This window comes from Gymnogyps californianus, chromosome 1 (assembly GCF_018139145.2).
Source record: "Gymnogyps californianus isolate 813 chromosome 1, ASM1813914v2, whole genome shotgun sequence".
In the NCBI taxonomy this organism is placed as follows: domain Eukaryota; kingdom Metazoa; phylum Chordata; class Aves; order Accipitriformes; family Cathartidae; genus Gymnogyps; species Gymnogyps californianus.
In genome coordinates this window covers 23,015,001-23,033,354 of record NC_059471.1, presented here as the reverse complement: position 1 = coordinate 23,033,354, position 18,354 = coordinate 23,015,001, and the positions used below count along the sequence as shown (strand labels likewise).

The window sequence follows — 18,354 nt, the reverse complement described above, 5'->3', positions numbered from 1 at the left end:
TTTAATATTTTACTTACAAATTGCCACATGAATCAGACCTGGCATACACATATGGATAAATAAGCTTGACAAATGCATGCTATACACTGAGTACAGTTTGCCCCAGTCTGTCCTCAGGGTAACACACTGATGAATTTATTCTGCAAGCTGTAAATGGTTTGATTATGGGTCTTAGCTGAACCAGAAGCTTAAGCTTTCAAACTTCAATATTGCTAGTTTTCAAATCACTTTAAATCAAAGTTTTTCAAGTTTAATAGGAAATCTTTTAAAACAAAATGCATTCTATTGCCCAAGTAATTTTTTTAATTGGTCATTGATCAAACCTAAAACATAAGGACTACAGTAAGACCCAGACAGTCAGGGGTGCTCTGCTTAGTATCACACTTTTATCCTCACTCACCTACCTTTTTTGTCCACTTGCTGTCCCTCATTTTTTTTCCCCAGTTTCTTTTTTTTCCTCTTGTTGCCTTCACAGGGTGGTCTCTTGGCTTTACTAGGGACAGCCTGACACCCAGTCTTAAGGAAGAGCACATAAGGGTCATGCAGACGGTGGGATGTTACTGCTTGATCTTTTACTCACTGTGGCCCAGCCCGTAGAAACTAAAGCGTGTGACAGGCTGTACGTGAGGACTGCACGTCGTGAGTGTGGCCCTGCACGCTGGCAGTGTCCGAGCCAGTGGGACGTCCCAGCCTACAGCCAGAAACCTGCTCCTACACTAGCAGGGGCTCTTGGCCAAAGGAAGGCACCAGGTCAAACTCTGTGTATGCTTAGGAGTGATTATGAATGGAGTACTATTAGTGGATCAAGTACACCTTTTACAAAAATATACAAACTTTAGTTAGCATCCTTTTTCCTTTTACGTGTACGCCTTTCAAAAAGCCTTTGCAGAAGGCTTTGAACAGACCCAGCATATGAGGTAAGATCGTGCTCAGAAAAAAATATTCAGTTAAAAAATAGAAAACAGAGGTTAAGAGGGAACAGCTAGTTCTTGCAGCACAGGGAGGCGACCAGTGAAGTTTTTTCAGGAGCTGGTGCTGGGGTCTGTACTTGTCAACATGTTCAGAAATAACCTGGAAAAGGTGGTAAGGAGGTGACAGAGTTTGCTGATGATACTAAGTTATTCAGATTTGTAAGGATGAGGGCTGACTGCGAAGAAATGCAGAACTATATGAATCTGCGTATCTGAGTGATAAAGTGGCAGATGAAATTCACTGAAGATAAATGTGCATGATGTACATAGGAAGAAACAATCCTGCTTTCACATGTAAAATGTAAGTGTAAAAAGGCTGTAGGTGTAAAAAGGCTGTTGGCTGATTGTTACTACCACAAAGAGGGATCTGAGTGTTGTGATACACGGGTTTCTGAAAGCGATCACAATCATGAGCAGCTCAAAAAGCAAATCAAGTGTTAGGAATTACCAGGAAAGAAATAAAGAACAAAATAGAGAACACCATGATAACTCCACATAAACCCAAAAATTACTGATATCTTTTATACTATGAGCATTTCTGATCATTTCATCTCAAAGGATGCAGCCAAGGCACACCAGGAGGGGCAACAAAATGGATCAAAGGAATTTCCAGGAATGAGAGGAATGTGTTAGGGACGAGTGAGGGGGGAGGTCAAGGCTCTGCAGATGGAAAAAGAGGTGACTTGGGGGCTACACAACAGAGATCTACAGACTTGTGAAGGACACACATGTCTGAGGATCAGTTGTGTATGTCTTTTCCAGTTCAAGAAGTAGGAGCCATTAAATGAAGGCAGGAGGAGTGCAATTTGGAACAGAAAAAGGAGATGGCTCTTCATGCAGTAGGTAGCAGATCTGTGAAACTCCTTGCCAGAGGATTTTGGGGGTTTGAAAAGTTTGCACAAAAAGTCTTGGAAGAGAAATCCACTGAAGTGTAGAAACAGCCTCTGTTGCGGGAAGTTCCTGAGCTGATAATAATTGGTGACTGGGGGAGTATTAGGAGGAAGTATCTGAAGTTAGTCCTGCTCTTACTCATCCCCAACCATCTGCTTATGGTCATTGTTGAGACAGGATATGGGGTAGATGGATCCTTGGTCTTATGTCCACGTCTGTCAGTATTTTCTCTTCCTGTTTTCCCTCTAATCAATTCCCCTCTCTCCTTAAAAATGTTTCCCTCCATTCTTTCTCATCCCTTCCTTGTTTTCTGCCTGCACTTCCAGTCCCTCGCTCCAGTCAGCCCAGAGTTGCTCACAGACACCTACTTGCAGTGAAGCTGAAAACAAATCGTCTTGAAAAACACAACCTCAGTGCAGCAATAGCACTTTCATCTCCTCCGCTGATCACTGGAAAATGGAAAGGATGTTAGTTGTGCTTCCAGCTTGTCAGCAAGATGGAGTATTAAGGACTGTGTAAATAGATTAGTAAAGAGTTACTCCTTTCTAGAGCCAAGAGGATCCAGTCAGAACAGCAAAGGAAAGGAAGGGAATTTTGGCGTTATGAGAAGGAAGGTGTTGAGGATATCTGAATCTTGGAAGGCTATAGATGTGAGGTTATGTCTAGAAGTCGAGTGAGCTTTTAGGAGTGACTTGTGCATGGAAAATAACTTATGCCAGAAGGGTCTGAACAATATCTTGGACTTTATATATAGGGAACATAGATTGGAAATAGAAGAAACAGAGCACAAGAGTGGACATTGTATGTAGAGGTTTCATGGTCTTTCTTTTTAGGTTTCTGACTGCTCAACCAAATCAGAAAACACCTCTTCCTTTCAGTACTACAGACTTTTTTCCCCTGAAGGAAATTCTAGGTGATTGTGGAAACCTCATGCTTTGAGTGATAATTCCGTAGTTACAGCCAACATCGAGCTCCTCTGTGGAGGATATGGTTGTTGCTTTCGGACAGAGAAAGTGGAGGCTGAGTCACAGTGACTGCACGGGAGATGAGAGTGATTACAGTCTAGCAAAGGAGGGAAAGGAGGCGGACAAGAAGGAAGGAAGGAAGGATTGGCTGAAATATGATGGTATTCTGTGTCTATGAAGAACGCTAAGCAGTGTGAAGCAGGAAATTGAGGGTCAAGAAGCAAAATATAATTATCTGATAAGAAACTCAAGGTGAGAAAATTTCAGGTCACCTGAGGATGTGCAAACACCTGAAAAATTACTTTCAAATGCTGTTATGTTCCCTAATGGCCAGGGATCTCAAGTACTGGCAAAGAAGTTGGAAGCAAAATGTGTTTTTTGGTGACCCTCAGCCTCAGGCATTTGCATTTTTTGTTGTGAATAGCTGGGTTGCAGGAGTGCTCAGGTGTGCAGATGTAGAAGTGATTTTTTTCCTGTGGAAATGCAAGCATGGGCTGATGAAGGGTTGAAAGGTGGGATAGGTAAGACTGCTGTTGATCTTACTGCTTCTTTTGAGATAGTTCAGATCAATCAGCTTTCTGTGGTAGCATGCTGGAATCGTTCAGGGCAAGCCATTACGTTTGGAAAGGATGAGTGTGAAAGGGAAACACTATCCATTTATCTGGTTGCATGTAGATAATAGCAAGAAAGGCAGTGTGCAGCTGTCAAACACTTTCTTTTTCCATAGAGCCATGGCAATACACAACAAAGCCGTGAATGCCATATACCCTGCTGTTTTCAAAGGTGCTCACCAGGAGGATAAGGCATTCAGGACATCGGGGATCTCCCCTAGAGAATGCACTTTCCCTCTAAGTATCCCCCTCAGTGGGGACACAGAGCATCCTACGAAACAGAAAGCATCCTACAAAACAGAAAACAACTCAATTGTCTCTCTGGCAACTGAGCAGTGCACCAGGGCCCCAACCCAGCCAATATATGGAGGCCACTGAGAAATCCTCCAGCCACCCTGTAGCTCATCAGTGAATAACTTCGCAACACAGCTAATGGTGTCCTTGGTCACAAGTTGCTCCTGCACTGGAGACAGAGGTTGAGGAGTGCTGATGGAGAGTTCCTGCTCTCTGAGAGTCATGAGCACGTCTGAAGTGAGATGGGCTGGTGATGTCCCATCTGCTCTTGGTGGGCAAGTGTTGATACAGCAGTGGGAAGCAGTAGGGACCAGTGACAGTGACAGCAGAGAGGCGAATGAGACATGCAGAGGAGGAACCTGCACCACTTTCACCAGGATTTCTTGTTTGGCGTTCCTTGCTAAGCTCCTAAATAAATATAAATAAACAAATTGCAATATATGATGTAAAATGTATCCAGCTCCTACCATTTATAGAAGATTTCCTCCTAGCCCCACTAACCTGCGTATCAGGGAAGGTGCTTGAGATGAACTCCCAGCTGGCTGCAGCTTTGCCACCGAATGCAGTGGGACTGGCATTTCAACCTCTAACTGATTATTTTTGACCTAGAGCAGGAACGCTTAGACCATAGCTCCTTAGAATCATAGAATCACATCCACAGCCAAAGCTCGTGGAGCACGCTGGCAGGGGGCCAGCAGATGTTCTCCCCCTCCACCCCCATAAAGCACGTTTCACAACCTGTACATACTCCCTGCTACTATTTTCTCTCTGTTTCCTGCCTCACATTGACTCAATATTCGCCAGGACACGTGGCTACGCCAGCCCCGTGCTACCAATTGCACAGCGCTGGAAGCCAAGGTGCAGAGCAGGCGAGGCCCACGTCATTCAGATTTTTTTGATAACGTCCAAGTGAAAAACAGTTCCTATATATTATTTACAATTCCAGGAATTTCCAGAGTTCCTGTCTTAAAGTTAGTGTCGTCACCATTGCCTCTTGAAAGATGTGAGTCAGCCCAACTTGAATTTGTAATAACATTGCCCCGATGCTGCTAGGAATTGATTGCTGCCCTAAAAAAAGGATAGGTGCTGAGGAAAATATTGTGCCTACCGTTAATCACTCTCAAAAATAGTCACTGCCAGTGACAGGATGGCTTCCTCTTGCTCCTAGTACTGGTGCAATTGCCAAATACTACCTCAGTAAATAAGAGTGTGATTGAGGCTGCCAGTGGCTTTGCCAAGAGGAATGCTTAGAGAATTGAATGGGATGTTACACGAAGGAAAGATTGCAATGGCCTCTGGCATCACACAGAAGGGTTTGGGAGGGAGGAGCTGAGAAGATGAGGAGTCAGAAGATGAATATTTTTCCAACTGATATGGGGATCGAGGCTCTTCCGCTGGTATTTGTCACTGTACTACTTGAACTGCAAATTGCAGAACTGTCTCCAGGATGGGGAAGAAGATGTGTCTGGACAAGCTGGGTCTAGGGTTTTCATTTAGGACTCTCTGTCATACAGAGGGTCCAATCCATCCTGTGAATAATTAGACAAACCCCTTACCTCAGCTCCTATGCTCAGCTATAAATCACTGTGGTGACAACAAAACCACTTTTCTTCTGAGACCAGTAGTTTCATAGGCAGGACTTTAGCTTGGAGTAGGTTTGTAGTTTGATTTCAGTGAAATACATCAAGATGACATGAAGTACACTCTTACCCTGGAAACTTTTCCCTGTCGATGGTTATAAATATACCACGCTATTGTGCTTGGCATGCTGTATGCTAATAGAGGTGAGGGCTCTGAAACTCATTAGGAAAGGGAGCGGGCTGCGGAGCAGAGTGAGGACAGCATGAAGCTAAGGCTGATAACCACGGCCTTGTCCAGAATAGGCCATGGGAGTTTTCTTATCTCACTTTGGCAGGAGGTGCTGCTAGCTTCCTGTGCGAAATCAGGAGCATATGCTGCTTTCCTCTTGTTGTTTGGCTTCCTCCGCTACACAAGACGGTTCCCAGCACTGTGATTATCTTTGCATCTTCAAACATGGCACACTCTGCTTCCTCAAGGGCTTGATGTATTCTTGAGAAGCAGGCTGGCTCCCCTCCCCCATGCCACTTCTCTAGGGCCCCCGCCGGTGCCAGCTCTGCACATCCCAGACCTTTCATAAAGCTGAACTTAATTCTGGTTGCATAAACCACCCCCAGCCCTTCCAAAGAAGTAAATTCCCAAACTTAAGGGTGGCAAGCAGGTCTGCCGGCAGAGCTTGCCCCACGCTGCAGGCAGCCGGGCAGGCAGCGTGTGCTGCCGGCTTCCCCCAGCGCCAGCAGAGCCCCTCTCACCCCTCCTTTGCCCTGCACTGGGCTTCTCTCGAAACCCGCAGGAGAATTAACGGCCTCTGTTTTTACAAAGGAATAGCCTCTTTCTCAGGCTCTCAACACAAAGGACGAAGTGTGCCTATGTGTGCGGGTGTGTGTGTGTGTGCACGCAGGCAAACGCGCATGCGAGCACGCACGCAGGCACATGGAAAAAATTACTTGGGGGTGAGAAACCTGATTACTCTGCTTCTCCCAGTGCTTGACTAAGACAGCAGTGTCTGATTACCTTGCTCTGAGGTTGCATAATGTTTATAAATATACATTTGTACACACCCCTACTTAGCATTTATTATATAGGATCTCTACGTGTGCATAGTTGCACCCACAAAGCAGGGACATGAAGGGAGCTGCAGGGAAACAGGTGTAAGAAGTGCTTAGAAATGTGCTGGCAGATATCTGCTTGTTTATCAATCTCTGTGCACACTGTGTGCTTTTTCATTAACCTGGCAGTAACCCTGCTGCAAGCTTTCCTGAAGATGCAAAGCAAGGAGGCTCATCCCACAACAAAACATTTCAGGAATTCATGTGCTCCGGAGATACCTGGAGTAAGATTCAGATATCCAAAATTCAGTGGGTTTGCCCTGCAAACACAGGCAGTTCTTGCTACAAATAGGATAACCTTGCTATTTTACTGAGTGGATAGTTTGAAGTAACTTGTAATTTCTTTACAAAGCAGAAAAATACATAGCTGATGTCATCTGAGGACACACGAAACAAAACATGAATTGAATTAACGGGAAGATGATTGTGTATTTTGGTCCCAGACAGAGTAAATTTTTATATTTTCATTTTTCTCTCTTTCTTTCCAAGCATCTGTACTTAACACAAACATTTGGTTTGATAACTACATCTAAGTTCAGCGGAGCCTTTTCTCTTTCTGTTACAAAATGCCTGTTATTAGAAGCTGAAGTCAGATTAGGAGGCAGGACTCTTAATTACTCTCATTTGTCCCTTCCCCATCTCTAACTGATGCTGCTGGCTTAAGCAGTGGCTTCACATGGCACCGCTGGCAGCAGCAAGAGGGAGGGCGACTGAGTACTAACCTGAGTAACCAGCTCGGGAGACTGGATGTGGCTCATGTGCTGTCCCTAAGCTGTGTTAGCATATTTGAGGTTAAAGTGAGAGCATTTGGCAGCTGAGGAGAGAAAGCATCTGGTTCTGCATCCAAAGGGATGAGTCTGAGTCTTGTCCTAGGCTTTGCCTGGCAGCCACGCTGCGACTGATTTGTAAATATTTGCTGATCCAGCAGACCATGGAGCCAAAGTGGCACATACGACAGTACTCACATCTCCTGCTGTGTACCATGGGCTGTTGAATAATGTATTCTCAGCTTGATTGTGACTCCTTTTTTATTAAAACCATGGACAACGGCTATTACGTGTATTTGATTTTCTACTATAATTGCGTTAACATTGCAATCGGCAGTTTGGAGATAGTATAGTATGTGAAGTCAGTAGACTTCACATATGTGCCTCCGGGGCTAATATTTCATCTAGTGTTTTACATGTGTTTTTCTTGTTATTGTGATGTTATTGTAATTATGGTGGTAGTTTGTATTACAGTATTAATGAGTAATCAGCACCTCATTGTGCTAAGCATCAACAAAGGCATAACACTGTCCTCATCCCTAAGACATTGCAACCTAAATATGTACAGTCTTTTTCAAGGAATTATGAGGAAGAATATGATAATAACTAAGCCTGGAGGCTCCAGAGCTGCAAGAAAGGAGATTGGAGATGCCTTCCAGAGATGCACAAGCAGTTTCTGAATATGCATTATACTTTCTTTCTGTCCTTTACTAAAATATGTGTCTCTGTAAAGACTTTTATAGTAAAAAGCACAAATTTTCAGCTTTGTAACAAAGAAACATAAAATCGTTCTGTGGGGAAAGGAAAAAAAAATTTAAAATTATTTTTTAGTATGGGTGAAGTGAGATTTTGGGGTCTCTGTCTTCCTGTACAGAGATTGCCCAAATATCCAGTCACAAGAATGTGCCTTTGATACTGCCTGTTTGTGTGCCTACAGTACTGGCATCATGAAATAAGTTCTGATATCTGCTATGGCATGGAAATGTTATCAGCTTACCAACATTATCATGTCTTCTGTGTTCTAGTCTTGTTACAGAACCAGACTTCTTAAAGCATTAAATGTGCAAAGTAAATGGTATCTACCTTTCTGAATAATTTTTAACCATTTTTTCCCATCTGAATGCATGAATGTTCTTAATGCAGCTGTCTTTCATCCATCCTGGCCTCATCAATCGTGTATTCAAATCTGGCTTTTAAACCAGAGTCTGGAAGAAATGGTTGTGTAGATAGGGCTTTCTTGCCATGCTATTGCTCCCTGTCCTCTCCCCACGCATGAATGACCGTGGCCTGCTCCTGTTTTTTGGCTTTTTCAGCGCACTGAGCTCAATGCATGTTAAGAAATTTGGACAGAGAATCATGTATCTGTGCTAATGATTACAGCCCAAGTTAATTTACACATCATCATTTCTTTATGCTGTAACATCTGCTAAGACACTGGCCAGTTTGACACAAAGCTGCACAATTAAAAACAAGCATGTAGAATTAGTGTACCATTGATATTATAAACAGCACAAAGTTTAAGCAAACTGCACAGTTAGATGAAGGGAAATGAATCTCATTCTTTGGTCAGGATTGCATCACATGCTGTTACCCAGTCACTGGGCTTTAAAGGTCATTTCTCCAAACAACTGATATACATGTCAGAACTATTTGATTACAGATACTACAGTCATTATCTTTCAAATCCATGGAAGATCAAAGGAACATATTGTATTGGAAAAAGCTTGACCCCACTGAAGGGTTAAGCTCTACTGATGAAGCTGGAATTGAACAAGCAACAACTAAGTTTTGGATGAAAAGCAAAACTAGATAGCCTCAAAGAAGAATAGGGACAGACAGCATTAAAGATGCATTCCAGTGTGGTTATTTCCATGTGTATCAAATCAGGCTTCGGGAAACATGTTAGCTTTACCATGACCACACTTGAATGTTCTGATTACAAGCCAGTTTGTTGCATAAGGCAAAAAAATTTTTTCCCTGAGATTTCCATTCATTAACATGACTTTGAATTTTTTTCAGCTTAAATGAATATTTAAATCCTTTTGGCAATTAGGTATAGTTTTGTTTAACTTTGTTTTGCTAATTTGCAGGATTATGGTTATTTTTACTGTGTGTAGTGTAATTGATATTTTGTCATTTTGTAAGCTGAACTAAAGAAAACATTCAGAAATGAGAACTTGCATCATTTTTCACGATACCAGAAAGAACTGCACATAGTGAAACAGCATCCAATACATTATGGAATAGATCTTGAAACAAATATACTTTGTCTTGAATTTAAGGTTGAAAATAATATGAATTCATGTTTGAAGCCAAGCCTGAACCATGACAATGGCTGAAAACAGGAGCACTGGAAATGGGATGTTGGTCTTGCACGGCCCTATAATTAGGCTCAGACTGTAAATTCTGACCTCCCAGTCCACAGCGGGTTAAATGTTAACACTGACTCCAGAGAGCTAATATTCAAGGAAGGGCTGTGGAAGTGGATCCAATCATCAGGCTCCAAACCTCCAGATTTAATGATAAGTAACTATACTTGCCTGGTCATCACAGCACCTGCAGTTTCCCTGACTGATCACTCTTTCCAGAATAATTGTTTTGCCTTATGTATTGAATGTTTCAGTCTATCACCAAATCAATAAAGTTTCAATTTTTGTTGTCTTCAGGCATGGCTTTTGCTCCTATACTGAAGGATCTTTCATCCTGAAAGCTGGCAGCAACATAGGAAACAGGATCCAGAGCATCACTGAGCGAACGGCTGTAATAGAGGGCAAAAATAAGGTATGATTCCTAGGAGCAGATAACCTTTCTGTGTGACAGCATGTGTTGAAAAGGCACTGTAAAATGCTGTTGAGGTAACAGTGAAGAAGCCAGTATTTTTACCTTGTTTAGATTTGAAGAGCTGCATACCTGCAAATAACTTTCATACTTGATTTTTTTCTGCTGAGGTGTAGAGATGTACTTATTTCTGCGTGCAGTCATATTAAGGTAAGTGACATGCCAGGAGAGTGTATATCAGTGGGATTCACCATATCTGCTCTCTTAGAGCTGGTCTGTAGTATCTTGGGGCAACTCAGGAGCACAGGGGAAGGCTTCCAGGCCATCTTTGCTTCATTTTGTGACATTGCACAATTTCCTGTTGTTTTTCCTATGAGAATTAAACAATTTACTCTCATTAGAGAGTTTATTCACAGATGTGGTCCTAGATTATTAGAAGACCAGGTCTTTTCTTGCAGTAGAATATTTAAAGGGCCAAATGAATCCAGATTACAGAAGCAAAGTTTAAGAGAGATCTCAGTCAGAGACAGCATGGTGGTATTCATCCCAGTGGCATTAACTGTCTAAATGTTAAGTGTCTAGTTCAAGTTAAGCATCCCTTTATGGGCCATGGGGAGATGTAGGCACTTCTGAAGGACGAGTAGGCCTGTTCGTGTCTAATGTGGGAGAGAAAGCCAATGAGATTAACTTGCCAAGGGCCATGGAGGATTGTCCATCTGTTAAAACCTTCAAATCAAGATGTTTTACTAAAGGACGCCCTAGATCAACTGCACTTCCCTGGGTTAGACATGAGACTGATTTGGTGTGGCTGGGTAGCCTGTGCTACGGAGGAGCTTAGGTGAAGATGCACAGTGTCACTGTGTCAACCATGCTACTGTCACTGCATCTGGTTTCACAGACTAGTTTGGTTTGTGGCAGTAATGGCTGAAGAGATTACAAATTTTAAAGCCTCCCTTATTCTAGGCCTGTCATTTCTAAAGACACTGAAACGTTTTCTGTAATTCTAAGGGCACTGGGGATATAGGTCTCCTTTCCTTGATGGCTGCCTTCAGTCTTCTGCATATGAAAATGGGTATAAACTGTAATTATTCTCATGTTAGGGCCCTTTCACACACTGCAGAATAAATAGGGCTTTGCGTGCAGCCAAGAATCAGGCCTGAGACTGCATTTTCTCCTGCTGTTGTCTTATTTAGAAAGTACCACAGGTGTTCGTGGCACCATTCCAGCACATGGGAACAGGCTGGATCCCAGTGAGGCAATTTGCTCTATTTAGCCGGCCACCTCTACGTGCTTAAAGATCAAGGCAAAGATGGGAGCAAACAGCTTCCTAGGGGAGGCTATTGTAGGAAAGCACATGAAAAATGAGACATAAGGAGGGATTTAAAGGAGGAAGGGGTAATAATTTCAGGCACAGGAAGACACAGTCTATTCCAAAGGGGGAATGATGAACAAAAGATTATAAGAACCAGTTATTTTCCAGAAGGCATCTGGCCATGCTATGGGTGAAATCCTACCTGCTCACAGGGTGCAGAAGGAGCTGTCTAATGACCAGATCTCATTCTCCTTGTGTGCCATGCGTTTTGGAGACAGTGGAAGAGGAGTGGCTGAAATGTCAAAGCAACTTCCAGTCAACGGCAAATAAATTCCTCCCTGGAGCAAGATGCTAATAATGGGTCCTTGTGGCACAACTGAAGGTTTTGTTCGAAGTCTTTGGCAAGCAGCCCTTTTTTAAAAATGTGCCCAGAAATGAACCAAGGAATGGTCTCTGCATGTGTTACATGGAAAGTTTTGCAGTGAAACTTAGTGGTTCTCCTTGGTATTCCTTGTCTTCATGCTGTTTAGTTCAACTAAGAAAGGTCTACCTGCATTGCTTTATTCCTCCCGGTCCCTATGGGGAAAGGGAAGTTAGTGAAACAATCTCTTTGCTCAGCTTTTTCACAGCTTTTCTAAGGTTTCTTCATTTCTGCTGCTCTTCCGTAGCTTTTCAAGCACAGCTGGATTGCTATTGTAAGTAGAAAATGCTCTCTAAGCCTGGGTTCCTCGCCAAGCTGTGAGTTGCATGATTTGTGCACACACGGCTGCTCTAGAGCATCCAGGATTTTTTTCTTTTTTTCCCATGGGAGTCTATAGCTTTTCACTCTTTGCAGTCCAAAAGTCATTCTTAGTCTCCCAGAGCAAACTCAAAGGGACACAGTTCAGACAAAACCCTTCCTCATCTGCTGGGATATTGTAAGACTGTTAATAGCACTGAGCTCACTGAATGCAGCACATCATCACAAGTGTCTGGCTCTGATGGACTGCTACTGTGAGCAGTTCTGCTACTGCAAACAGCTATGAACAGCTCTCTGAGGCACTTCCACATCAACGGAGTCCTGCTATCTAAACAGAGTGTCTACCCCACTTCCACATCCAAGCATAGCAAGCACGGTAAAAACAATCTCAAAGCTCAATGGAAACAACAAAGACGTAGGAGACAAAGCAGTAGGAAATGGATGAAGAAACTCAAAAAGTTGCACATTTGGGTTAGCATGAAAGGAGAAATGGGGGTGACCACAGGATGAGATTATTGTAATCAAGGGAAGAGGTGAACAAGGAATGGTCAAAAGGTTTCTTTTAGCAATCAAGGTAGCTGTTTTCACCTTGCTTAAAGACATTGTGCCAGTTCCACTCGTTTCCTGTATGATGTGCAACATCTGAGTCCCTCCAGTTTGGCTTTTCGCTGTGGTAGGTTGATTGGTTGGTTGTTTGTCTGTGGTTATCAAGGTAGCCACAAGTATATTTTTAAAGTTAGAAAAACCTCAAACCCTGTGTCTGTATGGTTAAAGTAATGCAGGAAGCGTGTGCTACATTATTCTTCTGGTGACAGAGAAACAGTGACAACAACAGTGGTTTAGTAACATTTCCGTTGAAGCCTCTCTAAACAGGCATTGAGAAACTTGAGTGGTATAATGGAAGAACTTTGTAACATAAGCCATAATACTTAAGCATAAGACAACTCTTGAAGTGATTTGATTCCCCCACCTAAAGTTTTCATTCTAATTTTGTTGGACATTTCAGTGACTTTCTACAAAGTTGGGCTATTCTTAGCCTTAGCATGTAAACAGGTCACAGACACTCTCCTGTCATTCAGCTGCTAAAAACCATCACTTCTCAGTGTTCCCAGCTAAAGCTAACTGCTATGTGTAACTCAGGGCTAGTACTGATTATTATTATTCTTAGCATGATCAGTGTTCACTAAAATGTCAATCTGTGAGTGACCTGCAATAATGAGGTACAAAGAGCTGGTGTATTCATTGGTATCAGTGCATACATGTCGGGCATGTGTTCTCTCGTGTGTGTGCAGGCACACACTGATTTATCAACAGCTTTGAAAAGAGTCAGTACTCCTTGTACAGGAGTACAAAGGACAGGGAGCTGCAGGAGAGGTGGACAAAGATCCTGGGCATAGAGAATGTGCAGAAGAGCACTAAGAAGGTGAGTTCAGATGAAAAGAGAGTAGAAAGTGTTGGCCAAGAAGAAAGGATGACAAATCCAAGGGAAGGAGACAGCAGACAGGAGGGCAGTTGAGTACAGGGAAAAGTTGGAGGGAGTGGGACGAACCCCCCTTGTTTATGGGAAATAACCTACTAAAGCCACATTCTTGAGAACCTGAAATGGAACAGAAGGTCCCTGACGGCCCCTTCCCTCTGCTGCTAGCAAATGTTGGGGTCCCACTGACAATAACAGGTACCATGAAAGCTGGGTCTGTGTCAAAGCACGTGCCTCCAGGAACTGTGTATAAAGAATAGTAATGCATCAAGTTGTGGTTTATCATTCGTATGTGTATGTGTGTGTATGTGTGTATATATATGCATGGCCTTGTTTTTCACTGCATAAATACCTTACTGACACAAGTTTTTAGTGGTCTCATCCCTTGTGAGTGACAAAGCCACTTGACTTCAGGGAAAATGGAAAGTAATTGCCCTGTAGCAGGATTCTGCAAGACCAAACCTAGGCTTGCCCTTATTCATCTCTGGTTTGGCTGGCAATGATGGGTCAACCTGACATGTGCTGACTGTGGGTAGTATTAAAAACTGTGACCGTCCAACATAAAGGTGGAGTGCTAGATAGTCAGAAGAGTCAATTCTTCTTGGACGTGACTGGTAAGGTGTGACCATACACAATAGGACGGGTCCATCTCTCCTGTATCTTCTATGCCAGGCCCTAAATCTCTAGCTCTCTTCCATGTCCCCTCGTTACTGATGAGACGAGGAAGCACGTGTTGTGTTTGTTCTCAGTCCCTACACATGCCAGCTGTCTGGCCAGTGCACCTGTGCCGATTGACCATCTGGAACCCAAAGCAGAAGAGAAAGCTGTTTAGCTCACTACAATAACACTCATTTTGATCTTTCTCCTCTACCTAACAGCTGGTTTTCATGAAATGCATCAGATCTTATGAGTTTTGAGTTGTCTGTCAATTTTGGTTGAAACTGGGCAATGGGTTCAAAAATTACTGAGCACATGGGGGAGAAGAGGGTACTGGCAGACAGATGGACAGGCTGGCAGACAGATGGACAGACAGACAGACAGTGTGATCTTCCTAGGAAGCCGGGCTAAAGATAGCAGTGGAAGCGTAGCTTGCCTCTCTTTCAGCACATTGTAACTTCTCCTGGGGCCTTCCTGAGTGCTACTAGAATCGCTGTCAACACTTTTAAATGGATTGCTGGGAGGTGCCAGCTGAGCCAAGCCCTTGGTGAGATTAAAACCAGCAGAACCTGGCACCTGCCTCTGCCGAGCTGTGGCTCCCTCCAGCTCCTGAAATCGATTCCCTCCCTTGGTGCACGAGGGAGGCGTGAATTGAGTGCTGCCTCACTCTACCTCTGGCCCTGGGGAGGGAGGGCAGGGGGTGCCCGTGGCATAGCTGTCTGTAGCGTGATCTCCTCGTGAGTCAGCCGGCTGCGCTAGGTCTCATGGCCTGTTCGAGTGGGACAACACGGGATGCAGAGGGAAACCGCAGGTCTGCTTGCTGACAGCAGTGACTTGCCTGTCTGACCCCAGGGGGGAAGAGGGTGCTCTCCTGCGCATATTCATGTCCTGCTATTGAAGATATTTTCGTGTTTCTTCTGTGGCCGTCCTGAAGGTGAAGCATGTTGTCCAGGTATTTTGCACTGATGCTCCTTGCCAACACGTGAGGCATGCAGATCATATGTCTTTGGCATAAGCAGACCAATCCAATGGTGTGCTGCCAGTATTTCAATATGGGTCTTCCTAAGTAATATTCCTTTAGTCAAAGATAAATCCAAGGGAGTGAGGAGAGCATATTTTCATTTATTTGCTTTTTTTTTTAACAAATACATCTTCTTAAAAGCATAACTAGGAGGGAATCAACAATATTTGGCAGACTTACACTAACCTGCTCAATGTTCAAAGGGCAGTATTTTGCTTTTTAAATGTATGGGCTGTTTTGAGAAGTTAGGACAGCAATCTCTGAATGGAGCATGTTTATGCCAGTGTCTGCAGAGGCCTTCTAGGAGTCAGGCAAGAGTCAAGTTGCCAACCATTTTCTGAAACGTCCTCTTGCTTCTCTGCCATCAGCTGGAGTAGTGGGAATCTTCTGTCTAAGCTACTTTGAGACACGAGAAATTCAAGCAGACCCTCCAGGGGAAAGACCAGCCCACCCTGGCTCCAAGCACAACGATCATGCCAGTTGCTTTGCACTCTCTTTTCCCCCCAAGTCTTTTCCTCATCGGTTTCTGCCACGAACAAATCTGTAAATTCCTCTTCCGTCTCTCAGGATTTCTGCTTTGCACCTCTTTTATTTTCTGGCAGAAGCAGCAGCAGTATGGGTTACTTCCCTAGCCCCTGGCTTTGAGATGAGCCTGTAGCATAGTGCTTCAGCAGAGATGATGGCTGCAGAAAGGAGGAATAAAGGATCAAAGTTTTGGTGGTAAATGGGGTTTGTGGACACATGATGTTGAAGATGCTGAGCATGCCAGGAAGGATTTGCCCTGTTCTGTCTGATCATGGCAACTGGATTCAGACTTTCTGTATATAACGTGGTTGCAAATCCAGGGCCTGAAACTCTCTGTTGCAAAGACAGACGATACAAGGCTGTGAGAACTTTTTCTCTTGCTCCTTTTGCAGCAATAGCTGTATAGAGGAAACATGCAGCACAGACTGATCTCAAACAGCCATAATTGCTCAATAAACAACAACATGCCAAGCTTAATTTTGTACACACTGCTTCTCTGGTGGGTTTTGGCTGGCATCCACAATGCAGAACACAGACTGCACCACTGGAGGGCTCACAAACTATTTAAAGAGATGTTATCTTATCCTTATGACTAATTTATAAGCTAAAAGATTTATGCAGAGACATGTTGTCTCTAAAATATTCTGTTCTGTTGCAAAGTCAGTCTTGCTTTTTCCTAGACGCTATGGCTTTCTCTGCCTTAGTCAAGTAAGCATACCAATGACTGCTCTCTGGCACTAAGGCCTATGTTCATAACATTTATTTCCCTTGCCCTGCAAAAGACAATGGTTGCATGGAAGTTGCCTGTTGGAAGTGATCCTTGGCCCATGCTAGAGGAGTATTTGGGACAGTGCAAGTTGGTCAAAACCAAAACAATGCTGGGGAAATGCTAACAGTTTAAACCACTGAATTTCAGTGCCGAGGAATGTTCTCTAGGGCCATTTAATATGCAAGAAAACGCATAATCTGTAGGTACTCAGGTCAGTAACTGCAGTCATACTGCTTTAGTGTAACTGTATGCACCATCCTCAGTGTAACAAAAGTAATAATCACATCATAGTGGACTGGAGCAGTAAAACTCAGATAGGATGCATAATTTCTCATTAAAAACTAATACCTGATAATGTCAGGGCAAAATACAGTTTGATACTACCAAAAACTTTCCAAACCATTGGAGTAATTGTGGGAGGAATAATTGACATGTATTTTTCAGGCTCAGAAATGCTCTGGTTCTGGGTATAGTAGGATAAAGACAGGTGTCCTGGAGTCAGAGAGTAAGAGCTTCATTCTCCTTCACTGTGCATTTTAGGTCACTGTTCCTACCTGGGCAAAGTTGCTATAAGATAATACCAACTAACGCAAAAAAGGCTAATTTTGTGGTGGAAAGTCTGGGATGGCAGAAGCAGTGTTTAACCACCCACGTTAGCCCTCTGGCAGATGTTATGGGACTTCCTTCTATTCTGAGTTAGTGTTGATAAAACAGCTGCAGGAATCCTGGTGCTGGGCACTGTGTCCACACTTTACAAAATCATGTTTAAAAACTGGAAGGAATTCAAAGAGAATGACAAAATATAGACAGGGCTGGACTCACACTTTATAATTAGGAATTTGTAGAGGTCAGCCTACTGAATTTAGCAAAACAGGATGATTTTTTTTAAGGGCTGTAATTATCTATCTGGTATTACTGAGCCTCTTTCATCTTACAAAAGAGCCAAAAAGGTAGGTTAGAAAAATTCTAGCTAGAAATGAGATGTAGTTTGTTAGCAGACAGGTAGCTGACCATTGAGACAGCTTAACAGGGTAGAGGTGCTGTTAGCATCGCTTGTAGTCTGGAATTTGCCATAGGGCAGTTTTCTAAAACAAATAAGCCAAAATCAAACCACTTGACTCCACTGTGTTTGCTCGAGTAGTAGGAAAAGTAATAGACTCTTTCAACTAAAGACTGTTTTGGGAAACCAGAAGATGTATATTATTTAGGGGTTCAACAAGGAGTTTGGGGATAGCCATGAAGTCTCTGAGTAGGAGACATGAAGCAGTGCAAATGTTCAGCCTGTGTTTATGTAGAAATGTAGATAACTCATCCTTATTTATTACTAACTCACCCTCTTGTGCTTGTCTCTGGAATCCAGCAATCAGGCAGACTTAAAAGAATGTATTAATTGCACAAAAATTATTTTGAAGGTTTTTAGAAAAGCCAAATAATTCCAAACAATGGGATTCTGTGGCCACACAATTTCCTTTCGTCACTGTCCCAGCTCTGCCTGTAACTCTAGCCAAAGCACGTTTTACAGAAGAAGTAAAATGGAGACAGAAAGACAGAAAATTAAGCTACCAAGTTGTATCTGAGAGCATGTCCCACTGCTGAGCTCCATGTGCATGCCCCACCTGTCAGCTGCATATCAGAATGACACCTCAGTTGTTTCTGCATAACTTTCTTCTTTCATTTAGTGCCTAAGCCATTAGATCATGGCTTTCCATCACCATGAAGGTATAACTCTTATTATTACGATGTTTTTTATTTTTCTAAAGGCATATCAGGTGGTGTTGGTCCCTGGCCTTCCAAGGTCTTATCTTGCAAGTCATATCACTTTGTGAAAATATTTAGTGTGCTGAACCTCTTAAGATGGTGATAGAATACAACGTAAAGAAACCGACATAT

The 18,354-nt window shown here is 43.1% G+C and overlaps 1 protein-coding gene across 2 annotated transcripts in view; it reads left to right on the top strand.

The window, feature by feature from the left end:
- The window catches only part of FLT1 (fms related receptor tyrosine kinase 1), a 114,691-nt gene that overhangs the window by 44,267 nt on the left and 52,070 nt on the right, over window positions 1-18,354 (top strand). For both annotated transcript variants that reach the window (XM_050894744.1, XM_050894752.1), the window contains exon 11: window positions 9,853-9,967. In XM_050894744.1, the coding sequence (XP_050750701.1) occupies window positions 9,853-9,967 (115 nt within the window). The remainder of the gene's footprint in view (window positions 1-9,852; window positions 9,968-18,354) is intronic.